At 47.5% G+C, this 19,882-nt stretch overlaps 1 protein-coding gene and 1 long non-coding RNA gene across 4 annotated transcripts in view; one reads left to right on the top strand and one right to left on the bottom strand.

Moving 5' to 3' along the window:
- CREB3L2 (cAMP responsive element binding protein 3 like 2) overlaps nt 1–19,882 on the top strand; it is a 110,330-nt gene that overhangs the window by 66,424 nt on the left and 24,024 nt on the right. For both annotated transcript variants that reach the window (XM_048830447.2, XM_075122887.1), the window contains exons 3-4: nt 17,376–17,542; nt 19,302–19,389. In XM_048830447.2, the coding sequence (XP_048686404.2) occupies nt 17,376–17,542; nt 19,302–19,389 (255 nt within the window). The remainder of the gene's footprint in view (nt 1–17,375; nt 17,543–19,301; nt 19,390–19,882) is intronic.
- Nucleotides 1,214–5,269, bottom strand: LOC142070002 (uncharacterized). Of its 2 annotated transcripts, none has more exons than XR_012665971.1 (2): nt 5,167–5,269; nt 1,214–1,378 (listed from the first exon to the last, which is right to left on the bottom strand). It is a non-coding gene; the product is annotated as an uncharacterized LOC142070002 (long non-coding RNA). The 2 variants fall into 2 exon arrangements; XR_012665970.1 differs by lacking the exon at nt 5,167–5,269 and adding an exon at nt 3,501–5,099.

The following is a 19,882-nucleotide window of genomic DNA, read 5'->3' as shown; positions in this document are numbered from 1 at the left end:
TGTCTGCCTCGCCGGCAAACTCCTCCAGTCTCTGCCAGGCAAACACTTGCCTTGCAGGTAACAATCAGTGAACCCCAGTTCCAGAGTTTCCCCAGAGACGTCTCCCTGCAGTGTCCGGTCCCCCTCACTGGGACGCTCACAGAAATTACGAAGGTGGCTGCCTCCAAAGAGAGAGAGCACATACCAACCTGTTAGCATAGCTGAGGACTCCCACTTTACTTCAGTATAACAGCTCTGAGATGTTTTTGTAATCAAACAAGAATACATTTATTAATACAGAACACAGATTTAAGTAATATCAGGCAAGAATAATAGATAGAAAAGGGTTACAAAGAAAACAAAAATAACACGTTTTCTAGTGCCTAAAACTTAATTTGAGCAAGCTATAGCTTTGCCTAAAACAGTTTCTCACAGCCAATTTTCAGCAGCTCCTGCCTTTCAGGCCAAGAGGATCTACTGTTCAAAAGCTCAGAGGGTGCTGTTCTCAATGTCCCCTAAGTGATGAACATATGTATAGCCATACTGGGTCAGACCAAAGGCCCATCTAGCCCAGTATCCTGTCTTCCGACAGCGGCCAATGCCAGGTGCTTCAGAGGGAATGAACAGGACAGATAATCATCCAGTGGTCCATCCCGTCGCCCATTCCCAGCATCTGGCAAACAGAGGCTTGGGACACCGTCCCCATCCGTATCATATCCCCCTTTAGTTGTCTCTTTTCCAACCTGAAAAGTCCCAGTCTTATTAATTTCTGTTTATATGATCCATCTAGTGATGGATCACTAGACTATTTGTGCCCCCCTTGTGTTTCCCAAAGTCCATTGTCTTGGCCTCGAGCCAGGAAGACTTCCTGGGGATGCAGGTTATCCCCTGATGTGCTTACTAAGCTGTTTCCTCAGCTGCTTGGTAGCTTAATTGCTTGATTTACCTTTATGTGTAAATGTACATTCATTGTCTATGGCTTACAAAGAGTGATCCAGACAGGTAAATACACATTCCTTTGTCTATGACCGGCTTATCAAGTCTGCCCCCAAAACATATTTTAGGAACAGATTTCTAGCACACATACATAAAGATCTTCTACACTTTCCACAGTATGCATCCGATGAAGTGAACTGTAGCTCACGAAAGCTTATGCTCAAATAAATTGGTTTGTCTCTAAGGTGCCACAAGTACTTCTTTTCTTTACACATCATCCATCCATCACGCAATGATATTCATAACCAGCGTGTCACCAGTTTTTATGTGATATCTTACTTGATACACTTTTACAGTACAATATTGTATACAATCAGTTGATTCAATTGGTTGTTCTTTGGAATTCACACCTTCTTTTCCACTCTGGGGTGTCTGGACCATGATGTGTCTTACAGATGCTTTTCTGTTTTGTGGGTGAAGACAATAACTTAGCATGCTTTTTTTAAAAAACCAAAAAAAAAACCCCCAAAAACCCTTTAATACGCTGTTCTAGCAATAAGCATTTACGGCTCAACCCTGCAAGGTGCTGAGTGCCTTCTACTTCCGCTGAAGTCAGCGTTTGCTGACTGCGGGGAGAGGAGTAGGAACATTGTTGGATGAGACCCTTAGCCTGTAACACTAAGGGTACGTCTATGCTGCACAACCTTTACGGCAGTGTGTGGGGTACATATGCTGCATGCTCCCTAGCACAGGTATAGATAGCAGTGTACATGGTGAGGCACAGCTTAGGTGAATAAAGACATGCCCGAACCCTTAAGGTATGTACCCAACACAGCTCTCTACATACCCAAGTAGTGCCTCTCCCCTCTATGTTGCTATTTCTAGATATGTAGTGTCCTGCTGCCAGAGTAGTTCCCCTCCTGGAATAGGTTACCTAGGCAGGTGGTGGAATCTCCTTCCTTAGATTTTTAAGGCCTGGCTTGACAAAGCCCTGGCTGGGATGATTTGGTTGGCGTTGATCCTGCTTTGAGCAGGGGCTTGGACTAGATGACCTCCTGAGGTCCCTTCCAACCCTGATATTATATGATTCCTCAGGGGAATGTTCTGACAAGAGGGAAGCAGTGGGGAAAAGCCACCGGCACCGCCCTGCCACTGGAGCTTTTCCCCGCTGCCTCCCTGCCAAACAGAACCATTTCCCCATTGCTGTGTGTAGCTACACACTACAGCCTAGATGCAGCCTGCTTTTCACTGGGGGGCATAGCTGCATGTACCCTGCACACTGCTGCCAGTGGTGTGCAGTGTCGATGTAGCTAAGGGAAAATATCCTATCCGCTACAGTCATTGCACTACAAGTAACCATCCGAAATGTAAGCGGGGGAATAGTCCTGCTATTGTGGGGAACTTTCCTGGCTTCTGCACTACCCCAGTGAAGTGGGAACGCGAAAGGATCCGAGTCCTCGCTCCCACTTCCTTTACCCAGTGGCCTCCCTGCCCTTGAGGACTCCCCTTCCACTCTCCTGTCTGGCAGAGTCATAGAATCATAGAATAACAGGGTTGGAAGGGACCTCTGGAGGCCATCTAGTCCAACCCCCTGCCCAGAGCAGGCCCAATCCCAACTAAATCATCCCAGCCAGGGCTTTGTCAAGCCTGACCTTAAAAACTTCTAAGGAAGAGGATTCCACCACCTCCCTAGGTAACGCATTCTAGTGTTTCACCACCCTCCTAGTGAAAAAGTTTTTCCTAATATCCAACCTAAACCTCCCCCACTGCAACTTGAGACCATTACTCCTTGTCCTGTCATCTGCTATCACTGAGAATAGTCTAGATCCATCCTTTTTCGATCCATCTTTCAGGTAGTTAAAAGCAGCTATCAAATCCCCCCTCATTCTTCTCTTCCGTAGACTAAACAATCCCAGTTCCCTCAGCCTCTCCTCATAAGTCGTGTGTTCCAGTCCCCTAATCATTTTTGTTGCCCTTCGCTGGACTCTTTCCAATTTCTCCATCCTTCTTGTAGTGTGGGGCCCAAAACTGGACACAGTACTCCAGATGAGGCCTCACCAATGTCGAATAGAGGGGAACGATCACGTCCCTCGATCTGCTGGCAGTGCCCCTACTTATACACCCCAAAATGCCATTGGCCTTCTTGGCAACAAGGGCACACTGACTCAATCCAGCTTCTCGTCCACTGTCGCCCCTGTGTTCTTCTCTGCAGAACTGCTGCCGAGCCATTCGGTCCCTAGTCTGTAGCGGTGCACTGGATTCTTCCGTCCTAAGTGCAGGACTCTGCACTTGTCCTTGTTGAACCTCATCAGATTTCTTTTGGCCCAATCCTCCAATTTGTCTAGGTCCCTCTGTATCCTATCCCTACCCTCCAGCGTATCTACCACTCCTTCCAGTTTAGTGTCATCTGCAAACTTGCTAGGGTGCAATCCACACCATCCTCCAGATCATTAATGAAGATATTGAACAAAACCGGCCCCAGGACTGACCCTTGGGGCACTCTGCTAGATTCTGGCTGCCAACTAGACATGGAGCCATTGATCACTACCCGTTGAGCCCGACAATCTAGCCAACTTTCTACCCACCTTGTAGGGCATCCATCCAGCCCATACTTCTTTAACTTGCTGACAAGAATGCTGTGGGAGACCGTGTCAAAAGCTTTGCTAAAGTCGAGGAATAACACGTCCTCGTAACCCCAAAAAGGCTGGGCCCAGGATTCCTGGGGGGCTTGACCTCCAAACCTGCTGTTGTCCCCTAGGACAGGGGCTAGGGTGTCCTCACTCCGGCATACTCTCTCTGCACTGGGCACTTCTGACCCATTGACCATTACATACAAGATAAAGCAAATGCAAGTTATTTAATCAACAATTAATTTTAAAAAGAATAAGGAAAAACAGAAAAGGTGAAAGGAAACGCATCAACCTGCTCTATGGCAGGGAACATCACAAACAGTGTCTCTGGAAGGTCCGGGCAGTTCACAGTCTCCTCCTTGTAAGTCCCCAGCCTTTTTCTCAGGCCCTGACTCTGCTGCAGGGATGCTGTGGGCTGGACACTTGCTCTGGTGGTGGCCACACGCTCTCAGGCTCTACGTGGTAGGACCCTTCTTCCCAGTGTCGCCCCCGCCCTGTCGGGGTTACGATCCAAGCCTGGCCTGCAGAGCCTCTTGGCTGAGGCATCTCTGTGCTGGGCCTGCTGCCCAGGGTCCCCCTCGCTCTCCCCAGCTGCTCACCGCACACAGCTCCGGACTGCTCCAGCCCCAGTTGCACCACTCTGTCTCTGCTGCTCTGCCTCCAGCTCCCTAGGCTGCTTCTCTGGCTCCTCTGGCTCCGGTTGCTGCAGCTCTGCTCCCAGGACAGGTCTGCTCCGCAGGCTGCTTCTGTGACTCTGCTCCCAGCACTGACTTGCTTCGTGGGCTGCTCTTCTGGCCCCTCTGGCTCTGGTTGCTGCAGCTCTGCTCCCAGGACAGGGTCTGCTCTCTCTGGATCTGGCACAGCTCTGCTCCCCAGCTCAGCTCGGGCCCCTGCTTTCTCCTTAGCTCAGCCCCACTCTGTCTGACCCAGGCAATTCCAGCTCACACGGAGGACGGGACCTCCCTGGCCTCCTGACTCTGATTAGCCTGCCCACCCTGTCATTCAGGCTGACCTGGAGCATTGGCCTCTCCCCATTGTTCCTGGGGACTATCAGTCTCAGGGTCCTGATTTCCCATAGATCCTTCCCCTTTTAGTACTAGGAGCTAGCAACTAAAACACCCCCACTGAATGTTAGTAAGGGGGCAACAGTCCCTTACATATGGCTCATGCCTTGCCACGCATTACTTTACCAAGGCTGCTTATTAAATTACCGTATATACTCGATCATAAGCCAGTTAGTTTATAAGCCGACCCCCCCCCCAAGATGGATAAGTAAAAATGGCAAATTTTTATGACCCATTCATAAGCAGACCCTATAATTCAGGGATTGGCAAACTTTGGGTCCCAGCCCATCAGGATAAGCCGCTGGCAGGCCAGGATGGTTGGTTTACCTCAAGCATCCGCAGGCACAGAGGTAAACCGAAGTAAACAAAATGTCCCGGCCCACCAGCGGCTTACCCTGATGGGCTGGAACAGCAACTGGTGGGGAAACATTTTTGGGGGGAAAAGCTGGGGGTCAGGGGAGTAACCCCTGTGACCACCCCCGACATGACCCTTCCCTGTGTAACCCCTCCCTGCCCTGGCCCGGAACCCCCCCCCCACTCTCCCCTTCCCACCTTACCTGGGGTGGGCCGGGGAGGATGTCTCTGGCCTGGCTGGAGCTTTTCTGGCTGGCCGGGTGGCATGGCCGCAGCTTGCTCTGGTGGGTGGGGCTGGGTGGCGCAGCTGCTTTGGAGGCTGGGGGGAGAGCAGCACGGCCAGAAGCGGAGAGACTCTGGCCCCGCCTCTTCCCTTCTGGCTCTGTTGGCTGTGCTGCCTCTCCTTGCCCCCTCTTGTTGGTGGGGGCGGGGGAGGGAGGGTGCTGTGTCCCACCTCCCCCTCTCTGTATCCGTTCATAAGCTGACCCCCTTCTCTGGTGCTTCCCTTTTTTACTAAAAAAAATTCTGCTTATGAACGAGTATATACGGTAAATGTTCTGATATATATTTGGCTGTAAACTAACTTCCTGAGCTTCTTTTTATTTAGTTGTTTTTAACTTCATGTATTTTAATTATGTAATTCTAGTGGATCTGCCACTTAACATTCCGTTACCACTTATGTATTATTTTTACTTGAATTGGGAGTGGGCAGGTGACTGTTAAATCCTTTGCTGAAGGCCCCCAGCCTTATGGTGAATCATAGCTCTGGTGAATCATTAAATATAATGTAGCTGCTCCATGGGAGGACACCTGCATAAAAGGCATGGTGGGGGTGGTGGAGGTGGAGAGGTTAAGCCACGATGTAGAGGGTTTCTTTTTTCTTTCCCCACATCCAATTTCCTAAAGGATAAAGTTGCCTTTTTTAAATATCCTTGGGAATTAAAGCTTGTTGCCCTAGTAACAGAGATTCTAATTTAATTTCACTGGAAGTCGTGTTGCCGTTCTAGCAGCAAGTGACAAACTCTGAATAGAGAAGGAGTGAAGAGGAGGAAGCCCCCTCTGCCCACCCACGTGGGGAGAGGGTGGTAGAGTTCATATTGAGTTTCTGTTGGAGGGAATCCCTCCATCCGGCTATCAAAGAGCCTTTGGTGATTGGCCTCTCCAATTTGAGGCAGGGTCCCTGGTAAGTGTAGTACACAGGGAGGGACTTATGTGCAGAGGTTTCTGCTTCACTCTGTGTATCAGTTCAGGACCACTAGGTTTAGTCTATGAACCCCAAATGGGGACAGAACCAAACTGAGCTCAAACATGCTGCTTTAGAGCCTAAGGTATGAATCCAAAAGTTCTTGTTCTATGAACAGAGTACGCAGATATATCAGAAATGTTTCTCATAGGGAGTAGTGATGATATAACACCTAGCTCTTACATAACAGGTTTCATCCATAGCTCTCAAAGGGTTTTACAAAGGAGATTATTATTATTGTACGTGTAATAATATTTATTACATGGGGCCAATTCATTTCTGATATGAGTCCAACAAAGTGGCACACACCAGGGATGAATTTGGCCCACTATTAGGAGTATTTAAAAATATTTCCATGACTTAAATTAAGACCTGCAACTATAATTTATATGGATAGATCTTCAAGAAGTTCTAAGTTTTAAATAACCTCCAAATTTAGACCCCACTGCTGCAAGCACTTAAGGACATACTTAACTTCACTTATGTGAGTAGTCCTATTGACTTCACATGAGTAAAGTTAAGCATAGGTTTAGCTGTTTGCAGGATCAGGGCCTTATTCAACACTGCATTTTCCTCTTTCATAATTCTTTAAAAGTTCACTCTATGCAAAATATAATAATTTCTTTCCAGAACCTTTTCTGTATATTTGTAGGTTATCTACAAAACTGCATGTTCTTTGAAAGCTTCAATCTAAAAAGGTCTAGTAATATGAGTGCAACACATAGTGTAGCTATTTTGCAGCATATGTGCAAGGGATGCCTGGTGTCTGTTGGAATTTTCAGAATCTGTGATGGAATTAAATTCTGCATAAAAGTTGTAAACTACACTGAGCATCTTCAGGGCGAATCTGTAAAAATATTTTTTTATGTATAGATCTGTGAACCATTTACTTAACCTTTGCTGACTGTATTCTGGTGCTTTTCTAAGTTGATGAATAAGGAGCAAAGCATAAGAACCTGCTGCATTCCACCTAGACAGAGTACACATGTGCCTGGGGAGATATGTAGACAATAGCATGAAAATAGTAGCTATGTTCCAGGAGTTGATGAGCTTATGCCAAAGTGTTGGCTTCCTGCATTGCAGTTTATTTCAACCTTAACCATGAGCCCTGGGTTTGGGGAACTGTTACAGAGGCTTCCCATGAAGGTAGGATTCTGAATAATTTCTAAGCAGAGTCTGACGTTCCTGTGTGGGGCATGTGGATAGAGGCTCTCACAGCATATTAAAATCTTAGTCATAGACTTTAAGGTCAGAAGGGACCATTATGATAGTCTAGTCTGACCTCCTGCACAATGTAGGCCACAGAATCTCACCCACCCACTCCTGTAATAAACCCCTAACCTATGTCTGAGCTATTGAAGTCCTCAAATCATGGTTTAAAGACTTCAAGGTGCAGAGAATCCTCCAGCAAATGACCCATGCCCCACACTGCAGAGGAAGGCGAAAACCCCCCATGGCCTCTGCCAATCTGCCCTGGAGGAAAATTCCTTCATGACCCCAAATATAACAATCAGTTAAACCCAAGCATGTGTGCAAGACTCACCAGCGAGCCACCAGGAAAGAATTCTCTGTAGTCACTCAGATCCCACCCACCCCATCTAACATCCCATCACAGGCCATTGGTCATATTTACCGCTAATAGTCAAAGATCAATTAATTGACAAAATTAGGCTATCCTATCATACCATCCCCTCCATAAACTTATCTAGCTTAGTCTTGAAGCCAGATATGTCTTTTGCTCCCACTGCTCCCCTTGGAAGGCTGTTCCAGAACTTCACTCCTCTGATGGTTAGAAACCTTTATCTAATTTCAAGTCTAAACTTCCTGATGGCCAGTTTATATCCATTTGTTCTTGTGTCCACATTGGTACTGAGCTTAAATAATTCCTCTCCCTCCCTGGTATTTATCCTTCTGGTATATTTATAGAGAGCAATCCTATCTCCCCTCAGCCTTCTTTTAGTTAGGCTAAACAAACCAAGCTCTTTGAGTCTCCTTTCATAAGACAGGTTTTCCATGCCTCAGATCATTCTAGTAGCCCTTCTCTGTACCTGTTCCAGTTTGAATTCGTCCTTCTTAAACACGGGAGACCAGAACTGTTCACAATATTCCAGATGAGGTCTCACCAGTACTAACGGTACTAACACCTCCTTATCTCTACTGGAAATACCTCGCCTGATGCATCCCAAGACCGCATTAACTTTTTTCACAGCCATATCACATTGGTGGCTCATAGCATCATCTTCTGGGGAGTTAGGTCCTCTTTGAGAGTTTTAAACATCAAGAAAAGGCCTTATTTGCTACTATAGCTAGATTGGGGGGGGGGGGGGATATTTCCTCCCAACCCTTCCCAAAAAGTAGTAGGAGATAGAAACGCAAGATTGAGAGGCACCATGGACCAGTGAATAGTGCAGCAGACTAGGAGATGGGAAAGACCTGGGTTCTATTCCTGACTCTATCACTGACCTGCAATGGGGCAAATCTCTCTCCATCTCCTTCCCCTCCTGCCCTTTTTCTATCTTGTTTGCTTCGATTGTGAACCCCTTCGGGGAAGATGCTGTCTCTTACCATGTTTTCTACCAACAGCACCTAGTACAGTGGGGCCCTGATCTTAACCGGGGCCTGTGGGTGCTAATGTAATACAAATAGCCACACTAAAAGAGAGCAGCTTATAGCAGGAACCTGGAGGCTGAGGCCTTTATTCCTTGCGGGAGTTTTATGACCCCTGAGGAAAATGAAATACTTTGTTGTCAGACTCCACCTTGGGAGCCTCCTGGGGGGGTGTGAAGGGAGAAGTGTAGGCAGCACAGGGATCAGCTAACTAGCTGTTCATTTGATAAACTGTGGCCAGGTGGCCGTACGTTCTTTCCCCTAATCCCTGAACAGCCGTGCATCTGAGATTATCCTTGGTGCGCCCCTGCCTTCTTCCCTGTGCTTCTGTACCCAGGAATGCTTTGTGCTTGCTCCTGGACTTGAAGCAACTTGCCTTGACTAAAAGTGAGACTTGGCATTTGTGGCAAAAACCATCTTGCAATTTTCTAGTTAGAGAGGCTGAAGTTGGGTTGCCTCAAAATAATATCCATCCTGTTTTTGCCAAGGCAGTGTTATTCTCTAGTGGGCTCTTTTAAAAACAAACAAACCAAAACAAAACTATGTGGAGACACCTGTAAAATCAAAGCCCAAGTTAATCTCTATATGTCGTTAAATACTGAATTAATGAAATGAAGGCTGCATAAAATGGGGCAAATTCTGCACTGTCATAGACCTGGTCCATTCCTATTAATTCAGAGCAAAATGTTGTTTGTGAAAAGAAGTCCTTTCCCACTTCAACCCTCCAAAATAAATGCTTCATTGCTCACTTCTCAGAGATGGAGAGGGAACTCTGTCGCAGTGGTGCAGTGCTTTAATCATCCTAGATCAGTGGTCTCCAACCTTTTTATGCCCAAGATCACTTTTTGAATTTAAGGGCAACCCAGGATCTACCTCACCCCTCACTCCATGCCCCCCTCTCTCAGTTGCTCACTCTCCCCCCACCCTCACTCATTCTCACTGGGTTGGGGTTGGGGTTTGGGAGGGGGTGTGGGCTCTGGGCTGGGGACGAGTGGTTTGCAGTGTGGGAGGGGGCTCTGGGCTGAACCTGGGGCAGAGGGTTGGGGTGCAAGCTCTGGGAGGGAGTTTGGGTGCCGGAGGGGTCTCTGGGCTAGGGCAGAGTGTTGGGGTGTGGGCTCTGGGAGGGGGGGGTCAGGGCTGGGGCAGGGGGTTGGGGCGGCAGGTCGGGTACAGGGTGTGGACTCTGGGAGGAGGGTCAGGGCTGGGGTGCAGAAGGGGGCTCAGGATGTGGGAGGAGGGTCAGGGCTCAGGGTGCAGGAGGGGGGTTTGCACCCAAATTCTATCCTAGAGCTCCCTCCTGCATCCCAGATCTCTTCCAGAGCTTGCCCCCTCCACCACCTGCCCCCCCTCAGCCCAGAGCCCCCTCCCACACTCTGAAACCCTCAGCCCCACCCCAGCGCCCACACCTCCTCCCACACCCCAGCCCCCTGCCCCAGCCTGGTAAAAGTGAGGGAGGGGGAATGGAGTGAGTGGGGTGGGGTCTTGGAAGGGGTGGGGTAGGGGCAAGGCAAGAGTGTTTGGGTTTGTGTGATTAGACAGTTGGCAACCTTAATTCTGTAGTGCAGGGATAATCAATTATTTTTTTGACAAGGTCCAAATTTCTTGGTCAAGGTATAGTCAAGGTCAAGACTCCAAAGAAAATAAGTAAATAAAAACATTTTGGGCTCCGTTCAAAAGCATCTGGCAGTCCAGGTTTGGCTTGCAGTCTGCCTATTGACTTCCCCAGCTGTAGTGTGATCACTGTACTTTTGTCACTCCCCCACCCTCTATTAAATTTTGCCAGTCTGAAAAGTACCCCAGAGTTTGATTACCAAACAGTGTCTCCTTTGTCAGGACTGCTTCAGTGGCTTTGGTTTCATTATCTTTGGTGGTAGCAGTGGGAGGTGGGTGGGAAAACCATCTGCAAGTCTGTAAAAGAAACTATTTGTTGATGAATGCAGCCTCTCACCTGATGGGGGTGGGGTAGAGGATGGTGAGGTTGACATCGAACATTACAGACTTAATAAACGGGGCTTGTGTCTGCCTCTGGGTGTGCTGAGTGGGGGTGGCAGGAGTAATGCTGAGCAACCAGGGCTTGTGAGGTGGGGGAGGGACAGGGAGCACAAGGAAACAGTTATTCATACAGACAGGGGCCAGCTACCTTTCAGAGGCTGGAAAAGAGAGTGTAAATCAGACCACTGAGTTAGGATATTGTACTCTGCTATGAGTGCTGCCTTCAGCAGCATGTGAGGGCTTTTAAACAGGCATGAGCTCTTTATCGAGTAAAGGGCACTGCTTGGTTCACAGCGGAGTGGGTTCTCATTTTCTTTCGGTGGAGATGGGGGTGGTGTTTTTCCTATAAAGCTTTGAGTCCGCTACAGTATGAGCTTCACCTCCTGGCACTCAGGCTGCAACGTCACTTGTCAGATGTCCTCAGCCTTCATTATTTATTTATTTATTTATTAAGTGACGGTACATTTGAATGCGGAGGATTGTAGTACTCAGGCAAGTACCGAGCAGCGTACAGCTCTGCAAACATATTGGTCCGGCCTTTTAGCACCATCTTGCTGTTCCAGTGGTAGTGGCCCCGCCTACCTCTGCCAATGCACCTAAAGTCTGAACAGCATTGCTTCAAACCACCCTATTGAGACACAGTGGGGGGTGGTTTTAAGAAATGGACAAATGTCCACCAGAGGAGAGGTTAAAAATTACATGGCTTTTACTAATGACTTTAAGTCCATGTGTAAAATCAAGTCTCCAGAAGAAAAAATTTAGGCTAGGAGGTATAATGTGCACTTAGGTTCATTACTGCTCAATATCAATCCATGGTGGGCTGGAAGGATCCATTGAGGGCCCGTTGTTGGAATCCTTGGTGCAGCTGAGGCATAATGGAACGCTGGTGTGTCAGTGAACACTGCTAGCTCGCGAGAGTGCTAGCAACCAACAGAGAAGGGGCTAGCAGCAATACTCTCAGTATAACGCGGTCCTCTGGAGCCAGGGTTTGGAAGCCTTAGGAAGAGATTTTGTAGCAAAGATGACAATGAAATGTTTTAAGCAGTGGTGAAAGTAAGTCAGAGGTCTTACCGGTATGCCGGAGTCCTGAGCAATGGGCGTGGCCTTAACCGGAAGTGGCAGGGCCTTAAATCCCCGGGCCCTTTAAATCTTGATTTAAAGGACCAGGGTTCCAGGTGCAGTAGTGGCGCCTGGGAGCCTGGGGCCCTTTAAATCACTCCCGACCTACCAGCTGCAGAGGCGGCTGGGAACCCTGGGACTTGGGGGTGATTTAAAGGGCCCAGGGCTCCAGCTGTTGCTACCGCAGCGGTATGCATCCGATGAAGTGAGCTGCAGCTCACGAAAGCTCATGCTCAAATAAATTGGTTAGTCTCTAAGGTGCCACAAGTACTCCTTTTCTTTTTTTAAATCACTGAGGAGCCTTGGGGCTCCCGGCTGCCACCACTACCCCGGGGCTCTGCTCTGGTAGCAGCTGCCGGAGCCCCAAGCCCTTTAAATCCCTTCCTGAGCCCTGCTGCCCGAGCCCTGGGGTAGTGGCAGCCAGGCTCTGTTGGGGATTTAAAGGGCTCCAGGGCTCCAGCTGCCGCTACCGCCCCAGCCCTTTAAATCCACTCCAGAGCCCAGCCACTGCTACCCCAGGGCTTTGGCAGCAGGGCTCCGGCAGGGATTTAAAGGCCCGGGGCAGTACCAGGGCCCTTTAAATTCCTGCCACTGCTACCCCAGGGCTTTAAATTGCCCTCTGGGAAAGCCGGTCCCGGTACGGCACACTGGCTCTTACCGATACGCCGTAACGGGGCGTACCGGCTTACTTTCGCCTCTGGTTTTAAGATACACTGATGCACTCTGCTCTGGAGTGGTGGGGACAGGGGAGGAGAATACCTGTAGCTTTCTGGGATATGATGTAATAGAGGGGAGATCAGGTGGGTGCATTTTCAGTTCCACACTTTTTCAAAGAATTCCCTACGTGTATATATGAGATGATTGTCAAGAAAAGAGCCAGAGAAAGTTCCTTATAATAATTTCCTGGTTAAATATAGTACGTCAATGCTAAACTATCCATGCCCTGATGAGTATTTGACTGGTTAAACTGGCTTTTCAGGTCTAGAATAATTCCAAATAACTTCTGCAGAACTAAGTGGTTGTTACTGAGGCCTCTGGAGATTCCAGTGCAGCAAAACGATGATTTTTAAGAATGATAAATGTCTCTTTCTGTCATGGCAGCCAAGCCCTTGTGAAATCAGTGATTTAGAATTGTTAATAATCACCAAGTACAGCCTAGAGGGCAGGGCCTCCTGGTTATGTGATGTGCTATGTCTCAGAAGAACACTCAAGGCTGCTGCTTCAGTTCATTATGAATGTAAATTAACAGAGTGCTTTTCCTCCCAAAGGATCCTGAAGTGGCTTACACCCTACAGCACTAAAATGTGGCCACAATAGCTGAGGGGAGGGAACATTTTGGCAGAGTTCATACGAAAAGATTTGCTTTGGTGAAAAGTGCCACAGGATATTGTGACAAGGTTCCTCCTCTACCTTGGTGGGTTTTGCACTTTTGGGCGGATTTGCTTGCCTCGGAGATTCACGGCAGCACTCAGTTTGGCCTTTTTCATGAACCCACAGTCCAGGTCAACTACTCCTGTGTCTGATCAGGAGTTGGGAGGAGGCCATGGGGAAGTAGCCCAGGGAGTTGTAGCTGTCACACAGCTGTTCCAGGAGGCACTCTAGACAGCTGCATTCCACAGGGCCCTGGGCTGGAACCTGGAGTAGAGGGCGGGCCCAGGTTCCCTCAAACCTCCCAACACCTTCTTTATCCTCACCATAGGACCTTCCTCCTGGTGTCTGATGATGCTTGTACTCCTCAGTCCTCCAACAGTACACATTCTCACTCTCAGCTCCCAATGCCTCTTGCTCCCAGCTCCTCATACGTGCACCACAAACTGAAGTGAGCTCCTTTTTAAACCCAGGTGCCCTGATTAGCCTGCCTTAATTGATTCAAACAGCTTCTTGATTGGCTGCAGGTGTTCTAATCGGCCTGTCTGCCTTAATTATTTCCAGAAAGTTCCTCATTGTTCTGGAACCTTCCCTGTTACCTTACCCAGGGAAAAGGGACCTACTTAACCTGGGGCTAATATATCTGCCTTCTATTACTCTCCTATAGCCATCTAGCCCGACCCTGTCACATACCATATATGATGGCATTTTATACGTCTGTGGAACAAGGTTAAGGCAAAATGTATGGCTAATCTGTTGACAATAAACATCTGTTGTAAAAAAAAAAAAAAAAAAAAACCTTCCCTGTTACCTTACCCAGGGAAAAGGGACCTACTTAACCTGGGGCTAATATATCTGCCTTCTATCATGGATCCCCCGCGGGGGGTGGGGGGATCCTTTTAGCAGTGGGCGGGCTTCGCCTGCCCACTTCCTGGATCCCAATAGGATCATTCACCAGAGTGAGGAGGTTGGCCTATGGAGTCTCCTGTGACTGTGGGGCCTATTTCCCATCCTCCATCCGTTCACTTATCAGGGCAGAGTTCCTCTGGGCGGCATCCACTGACTCCCTTGATGCCTTTGAGGAGCAGCGGGTGCTGTCCGGGGTTCTCTGCTCGGTGTCCCCATTCAGTTCCCTTCGTTTGACCCTTTGACCACGCTCCTGTCCCTGTTATTTCATTATTTGTTCCCCATGTTTATTTGGTGTCCAGGTCCTATGGATCCCCCTCTTAGGCTAGGGGGATCCTTTAGCAGTGCGTGGGCTTTGCCCGCCCACTTCCCGGATTCCAATAGGATCATTCTCCTGTAGCCATTTGGCCTGACCCTGTCACAATATTTAAGGTCCAGACAAAGCAGAGAATATTGTTTTAAGAATCTGAATCATCCACACACACTAAACTGAAGGGAACTCTATTTCAGTACAATAGAAATTTTCATTGTGGTGGGGAAGGCTGTGGACGGGGGAAAGGGGAGAGGGTGTCAGGGGAAGGGCTGAGAGAGCAGAGTGTCCTTTATCCTTAGTTGAAATTTCGACAAATTGCCCTTTTCTCTAAATGTATGTATGTTTGTTTGTTTATGCCTGAAGTCTTTGGGGCAGCTTAAAATATAGACATTTAAAAAAAAATATCCTCACTCTCTCTATAGTTACTCTTCCTCGCAGAGCTGGGGTGGCTGTTTGTTTGCAGTTTCTGATTACAGGATATATGTTTTCATTTTTAACCCCCTCGGTGTTTTTATTCAAATTACATCTCTTGCTTTCCAGCAGTGTAAGTTAGGTTACACCACAAAGTAATGACTAGTATCAAAACTGTATGTTGTCTCCCTCCTTCCAGTTACTCAATTGCCAGCAACATTGTGTGCAGTCTTGATACCAGCGGGCGAAATGAAGATGGAGACTGCCCATTTGCGGCTGAACTCCAGTAACTTTGTTCTGCCTAAATATATTCCCCTCCCTCCCACTCCCAGTTCAGATGTATAAGCTGTTTGTCACTGTTGCATTGCATGATTCTAGCTCAGAAAGGCTGTGTTTCAGTCCCTGGTGAAGTGATACTGCCTTCACAGTACTTGTGAGTGGCATGCTATAAATAGAGCCCTACCAAATTCACAGTCTATTTTAGTCAATTTCATGGTCATAGGATTTTAGAAATCATAAATGTCATGATTTCAGCTATTTAAATCTGAAATTTCACAGTGTTGTAATTGTAGGGGTCCTGACCCTAAAAGGGGTGGGTGGGGGTGTGTGTGGTGGGGGGGGGTGTCACAAGGTTATTGTAGGAGGGGTTGCGGTACTGCTACACTTAATCCTGCGCTGCTGCTGGCAGCGGCTCTGCCTTCAGAGCTGGGCAGCTGGAGAGCGGTGGCTGCTGGCTGGGGGCCTAGCTCTGAAGGCAGAGCTGCCGCCAGCAGCAGCGCAGAAGTAAGGATGACCTGGTGTGGTGTTGCCACCCTTACTTCTGTGCTGCTGCCTGCAGAGCTGGGCCCTCTGTCAGCAGCCGCCACTCTCCAGCCATCCAGCTCTGAAGGCCGCACAGAATTAAGGATGGCAATACCGCAACCCGCCCCTAAAGTAATCTTGCAACACCCTTGCACCTCCCTTTTGGTCAGGACCCCCAATTTGAGAAATGCTGGACACCCCCATAAAATCTGTATAGTATAAGGTAAAAGCACACAAAAGACCAGATTTCACGGTCCATGACGTGTTTTCCATAGCCATGAGTTTGGTAGGGCCCTAGCTATAAATCAATCCATTACAAATTGAGCTTCCGTGGTGCATCAATATATAGGCATGCAAAGGCTTTTTGCTTTTCCTGTTGCTTCTGTATGTGTAATGAGCGTGTGTGTGTGTGTGGAGTCGGGCTAGGGAAGCAGCAGAAAGAGCAAAATCCTTTGCCTGGGTAGATATCCATGCTACCCAGCTCAGTTTTTTAACTGGTTGATTTAGCTAGCGTGACTCTCACAAGTACTGTTATCCCACCACTGAAATGCAGCCACTCTGAACCAGAAACATGGCACAGGGGGGATGAATAGCTTACACAGCAGAACACCAGTGGTAATTTCTTTGGGCAGGATGCAATGATAAGAATTCATAGATATATGTGGTGGTAATAGCGTGGTTGTTTTGGGCTCTTGATGGGCTTGTGTTAAAAGTGGGAATCCTCCTGACTTATCATCCTTACACTCATGACTCTAGAGCAGGCTAACTCGTTCTTTAGACCAAGGCAAGTAGAGCATGGCTCTCTGCCCAAATGCTCTGATTCACCACATGCATTGACCAGAGTGTTACTGAAGTAGAGATACTGCCACCCCCACCAAGTCCTGGCCCTCAGTGCAAAGAATCCAGCTTGGCCAGCTGAATACCATTGAGTTTCCCTTGATGGCCAAGCTTTCAATAAACTGGGCCTTATTATAGCTCTGCCAACACATGATGTACATTTAATTGCTGCCAGTCAAAGTGCACATCTTATGCTGTGACTCCCAGCTGCTCTGGGGAGGAAGCTGAGATAATCATGATGTCACCAATACTCCTATGAAATCATTAAAGCTATTATCCCCTTTTATGCTAATTAAATAAAACACTGGGGAAGAGAAATTTCATTTTGGAAGAGCAAAAGCTTCTTGGTTCCCGAAAGTGTCATTCAGTCTCTGCAGTTGTGTAATGACTACAAGCACCAGGGTGAGCAAAAGTCTGCCCAGACGCAGGCACTGTGTGAGAAGGAACAAAACTGACATTAGCCTGTGTAGAACGCTACTCCTGGGCTGCTTTATCTGATGGCTTGTTTAGTCTTGTTCTACCATGTCTTAGCAGCCTTCAGCAATATATGGTGATGATTACCCGCTCTCTGTCATCTCACCACTTATCCCCATATCCCAAGGCTAAGGTTAGGTTACAGTTATGAAATGGCTCAGTTGTCTGCATGGAATAATAAGCTGAAAATAGGTACAGGGTTCTGTTAATAACAATGAGCTAAATGCCTCCTTTTCTAGTTTTCTTTTGTCAGGGACAGGTGGAGCTGGTTTCATTTTTGATTTGTTTTTATGTTCTATCTCCGATCTAAATGCGTGGTGGTCGCTTTCTTTCCCTGCCAGCTGACCTGGAAAATGAGGAATGGTGTCTGGGTGCGGAATTGACTTCAGCAACAATAAAAACTGAACCCGCGCTGTGTGAGGCACCTGGCCTTACCCCCTCTGTCAGTCTCACCATCACACCTCTGCCCCTGGAAGGCGAAGAACCCCAGCTGCAATCTGATGCCATGGTACTTGCATATTTTCTATTCTCTTGCCTGTCCAGATAGATGCAGGTTCCCATAAAGCTTTGCACTGCAGTGTAGTCTTTCTGGTGTGAAGGTCTGAGAATTCCAGACATGCAATACATTATGGGTTGGTGTCGTCTCTTGTTTGCCAGTCTCCAACAATAATGTAAGTGCCCATTTTTCAAATGTCTCTATATAATTCAGCCTCTGGTGTTGTTATAATTCAGCCTCTGGTCTCTATATAATTCAGCCTCTCTACTGTCTACCGGCTGCACCGTTTGCTTTTCTATACTTACAGCCTCTTCTGGACAGGGTCAAAGCTTGGGGTTCACGCATCTCTAGAACACCTAGTCTGATGAATCAGTCCCACTTAGAATCGCTAACCAGTTAACCCCATGGAATCTGTGGCAAGATGCACATCATCCGTTATCCACAATGATTTTGCCTCAAGGCTGTTTAAACTCACCCTAACCCAAAGGAGAACACCTATGTGGGGTGGCCAGCGCTTGTAGTGAGAACTTCCATATCACTGTAAGGTCAGCGGTGCCACTTACCTGGGTTTTCAGTGTATTCAGCTTTTACAACACTTTGGGCTGCTGCTGCCTCCAGCCCAGCAGGCCTAGTAAGGAGCACTCCTGATACATTTGTGACCACAGGTTCAACAGGCAAAGAATGTTCACCAGGGCTTAGTTTGAATATGCTTCAGTCAATGAAAATAAGTTACAAGAATTATTGATCAGCCAGAACTCTGCTTTAAAGGCCTATTCTTTCAGCTCCTCCCTTCTCGCCCCTGTGGTGGTGGAGGGTGTCCAATCCATCAGGATGATGTAATTCCAGCTGCAGTGTGGGCAGGCCATGTTCACAACCAGGCTTTCATTGCTTGGTGGCGTATCAGAAGTGCTCGTGTGCAAATTAATTCACTTCACAGGAAGCTGAAAGATTTAAGACTGTCATAACCATCTTGTAGTTTGTGTGAATTCGTAGTCTCCAGCATGTGCCACTACTATAGTTGGGTGCCACAATATCACAAGCAAGACCAGGACCACATTACTCTAAAAACTCACTGGGTCCTGATTTTTTACTTTTGCTTTGGGCCAGAAAGTTACACAGTAAGATTCTGGCTGTATTGGCTACTCCAATGAGCATGACTGACTGACTCAGGTCAGGAATTACAGGATCACAAAGCAGGTCTCACTCTAGCCCTGCGCTCAGCTGTGGGGGCTCCATCTCTCTCAGTATCCCCTTCCAATTCTGGCCTATAACTTTCTTTGCTTGTTCCTTCTCCACTTTGTAAAATGAATTTAGGCCCCATATCCCAGCTCATCCTGACAAGAACCCTGATGCCCCTTCCGGATGGTAACTCTCCTGACATCCTCTCAATTGTGCCAAACCCTCCTCCAACCAAAAAGAATGCTTCTTTTTTCGCAGAAACCCTGCTCAAAGCCTTTGCACATTGGTCCAGCAAATGCTTGGGCCAGCTCTGTTTCCAAGAGAAGTAATTTGAGTGCAATGCACATTACCTGTTGGTCTGAAACGTTGTCCTGAGACGTAATCTTTTATTTAACTAATTATATCAGTAAGAGAAGCCCCAGCAGCTGTTTTTCAGGGTAATGGTCTCATTGACCTGAGTTAATAAGTTACAGAGAAGCAGTAAAAAAAAAAAATCTTGGAGTAGGAGGGTGGGAAAGAGGTCTGGTCACTTACAGAGAAGCTTCCCTTGTTTCCTTATACTCAAATTTTATTTTTTTAATTCCTTCTGTAGATGAAACCATTGGGCCAGAAGGTTCTTCCTGAGATTAAATTGGAGCCACATGAAGTAGATCAGTTCCTGAACCTGTCTTCTAAGGAAGGTTTGTTAATTACCAACCCAAGATGATCATAGTGTGCTCTGTTGAACTATTTGGCTTTCTAGCCGCCTTTGCTAATCTCCAGAGCATGGCTGCTGTCTTCTAGGGATTTGATTCAGGCTGCTAAAGAAACCAGCCTCTTTGACCCACTTATAAATTTTGTTTTTCATAAAGAAAATGATCCCTTCCATCTATCACATATTACTGATTGCACAGTTAACTGCATAGAACTAGAATCCTTGAGACCTAGGATTACTTTGCCTGGAAAAGAGGCAAACTTGAGGGGACTTGATTGAGGTGTTTGGAATTATGAAGAGCATAGCAGAAACTGACTCTTCCTACTTTGTATCTTAAGAACAAAAGAATAGCCATACTGGGTCAGGCCAATGGGCCATCTAGCCCAGTGCCCTGTCTTCTGACAGTGTGGCTGGCACTGTGTGGGACAAGTTTATATTGCTGTTACCTGTGCTAAAGAGGGGTGAGCTATTGGGAAAGG

This window comes from Caretta caretta, chromosome 1, assembly GCF_965140235.1.
Source record: "Caretta caretta isolate rCarCar2 chromosome 1, rCarCar1.hap1, whole genome shotgun sequence".
NCBI lineage: Eukaryota > Metazoa > Chordata > Testudines > Cheloniidae > Caretta > Caretta caretta.
The sequence above is the reverse complement of the archived record's forward strand: the minus strand, read 5'-3'. Positions and strand labels throughout refer to the sequence as shown.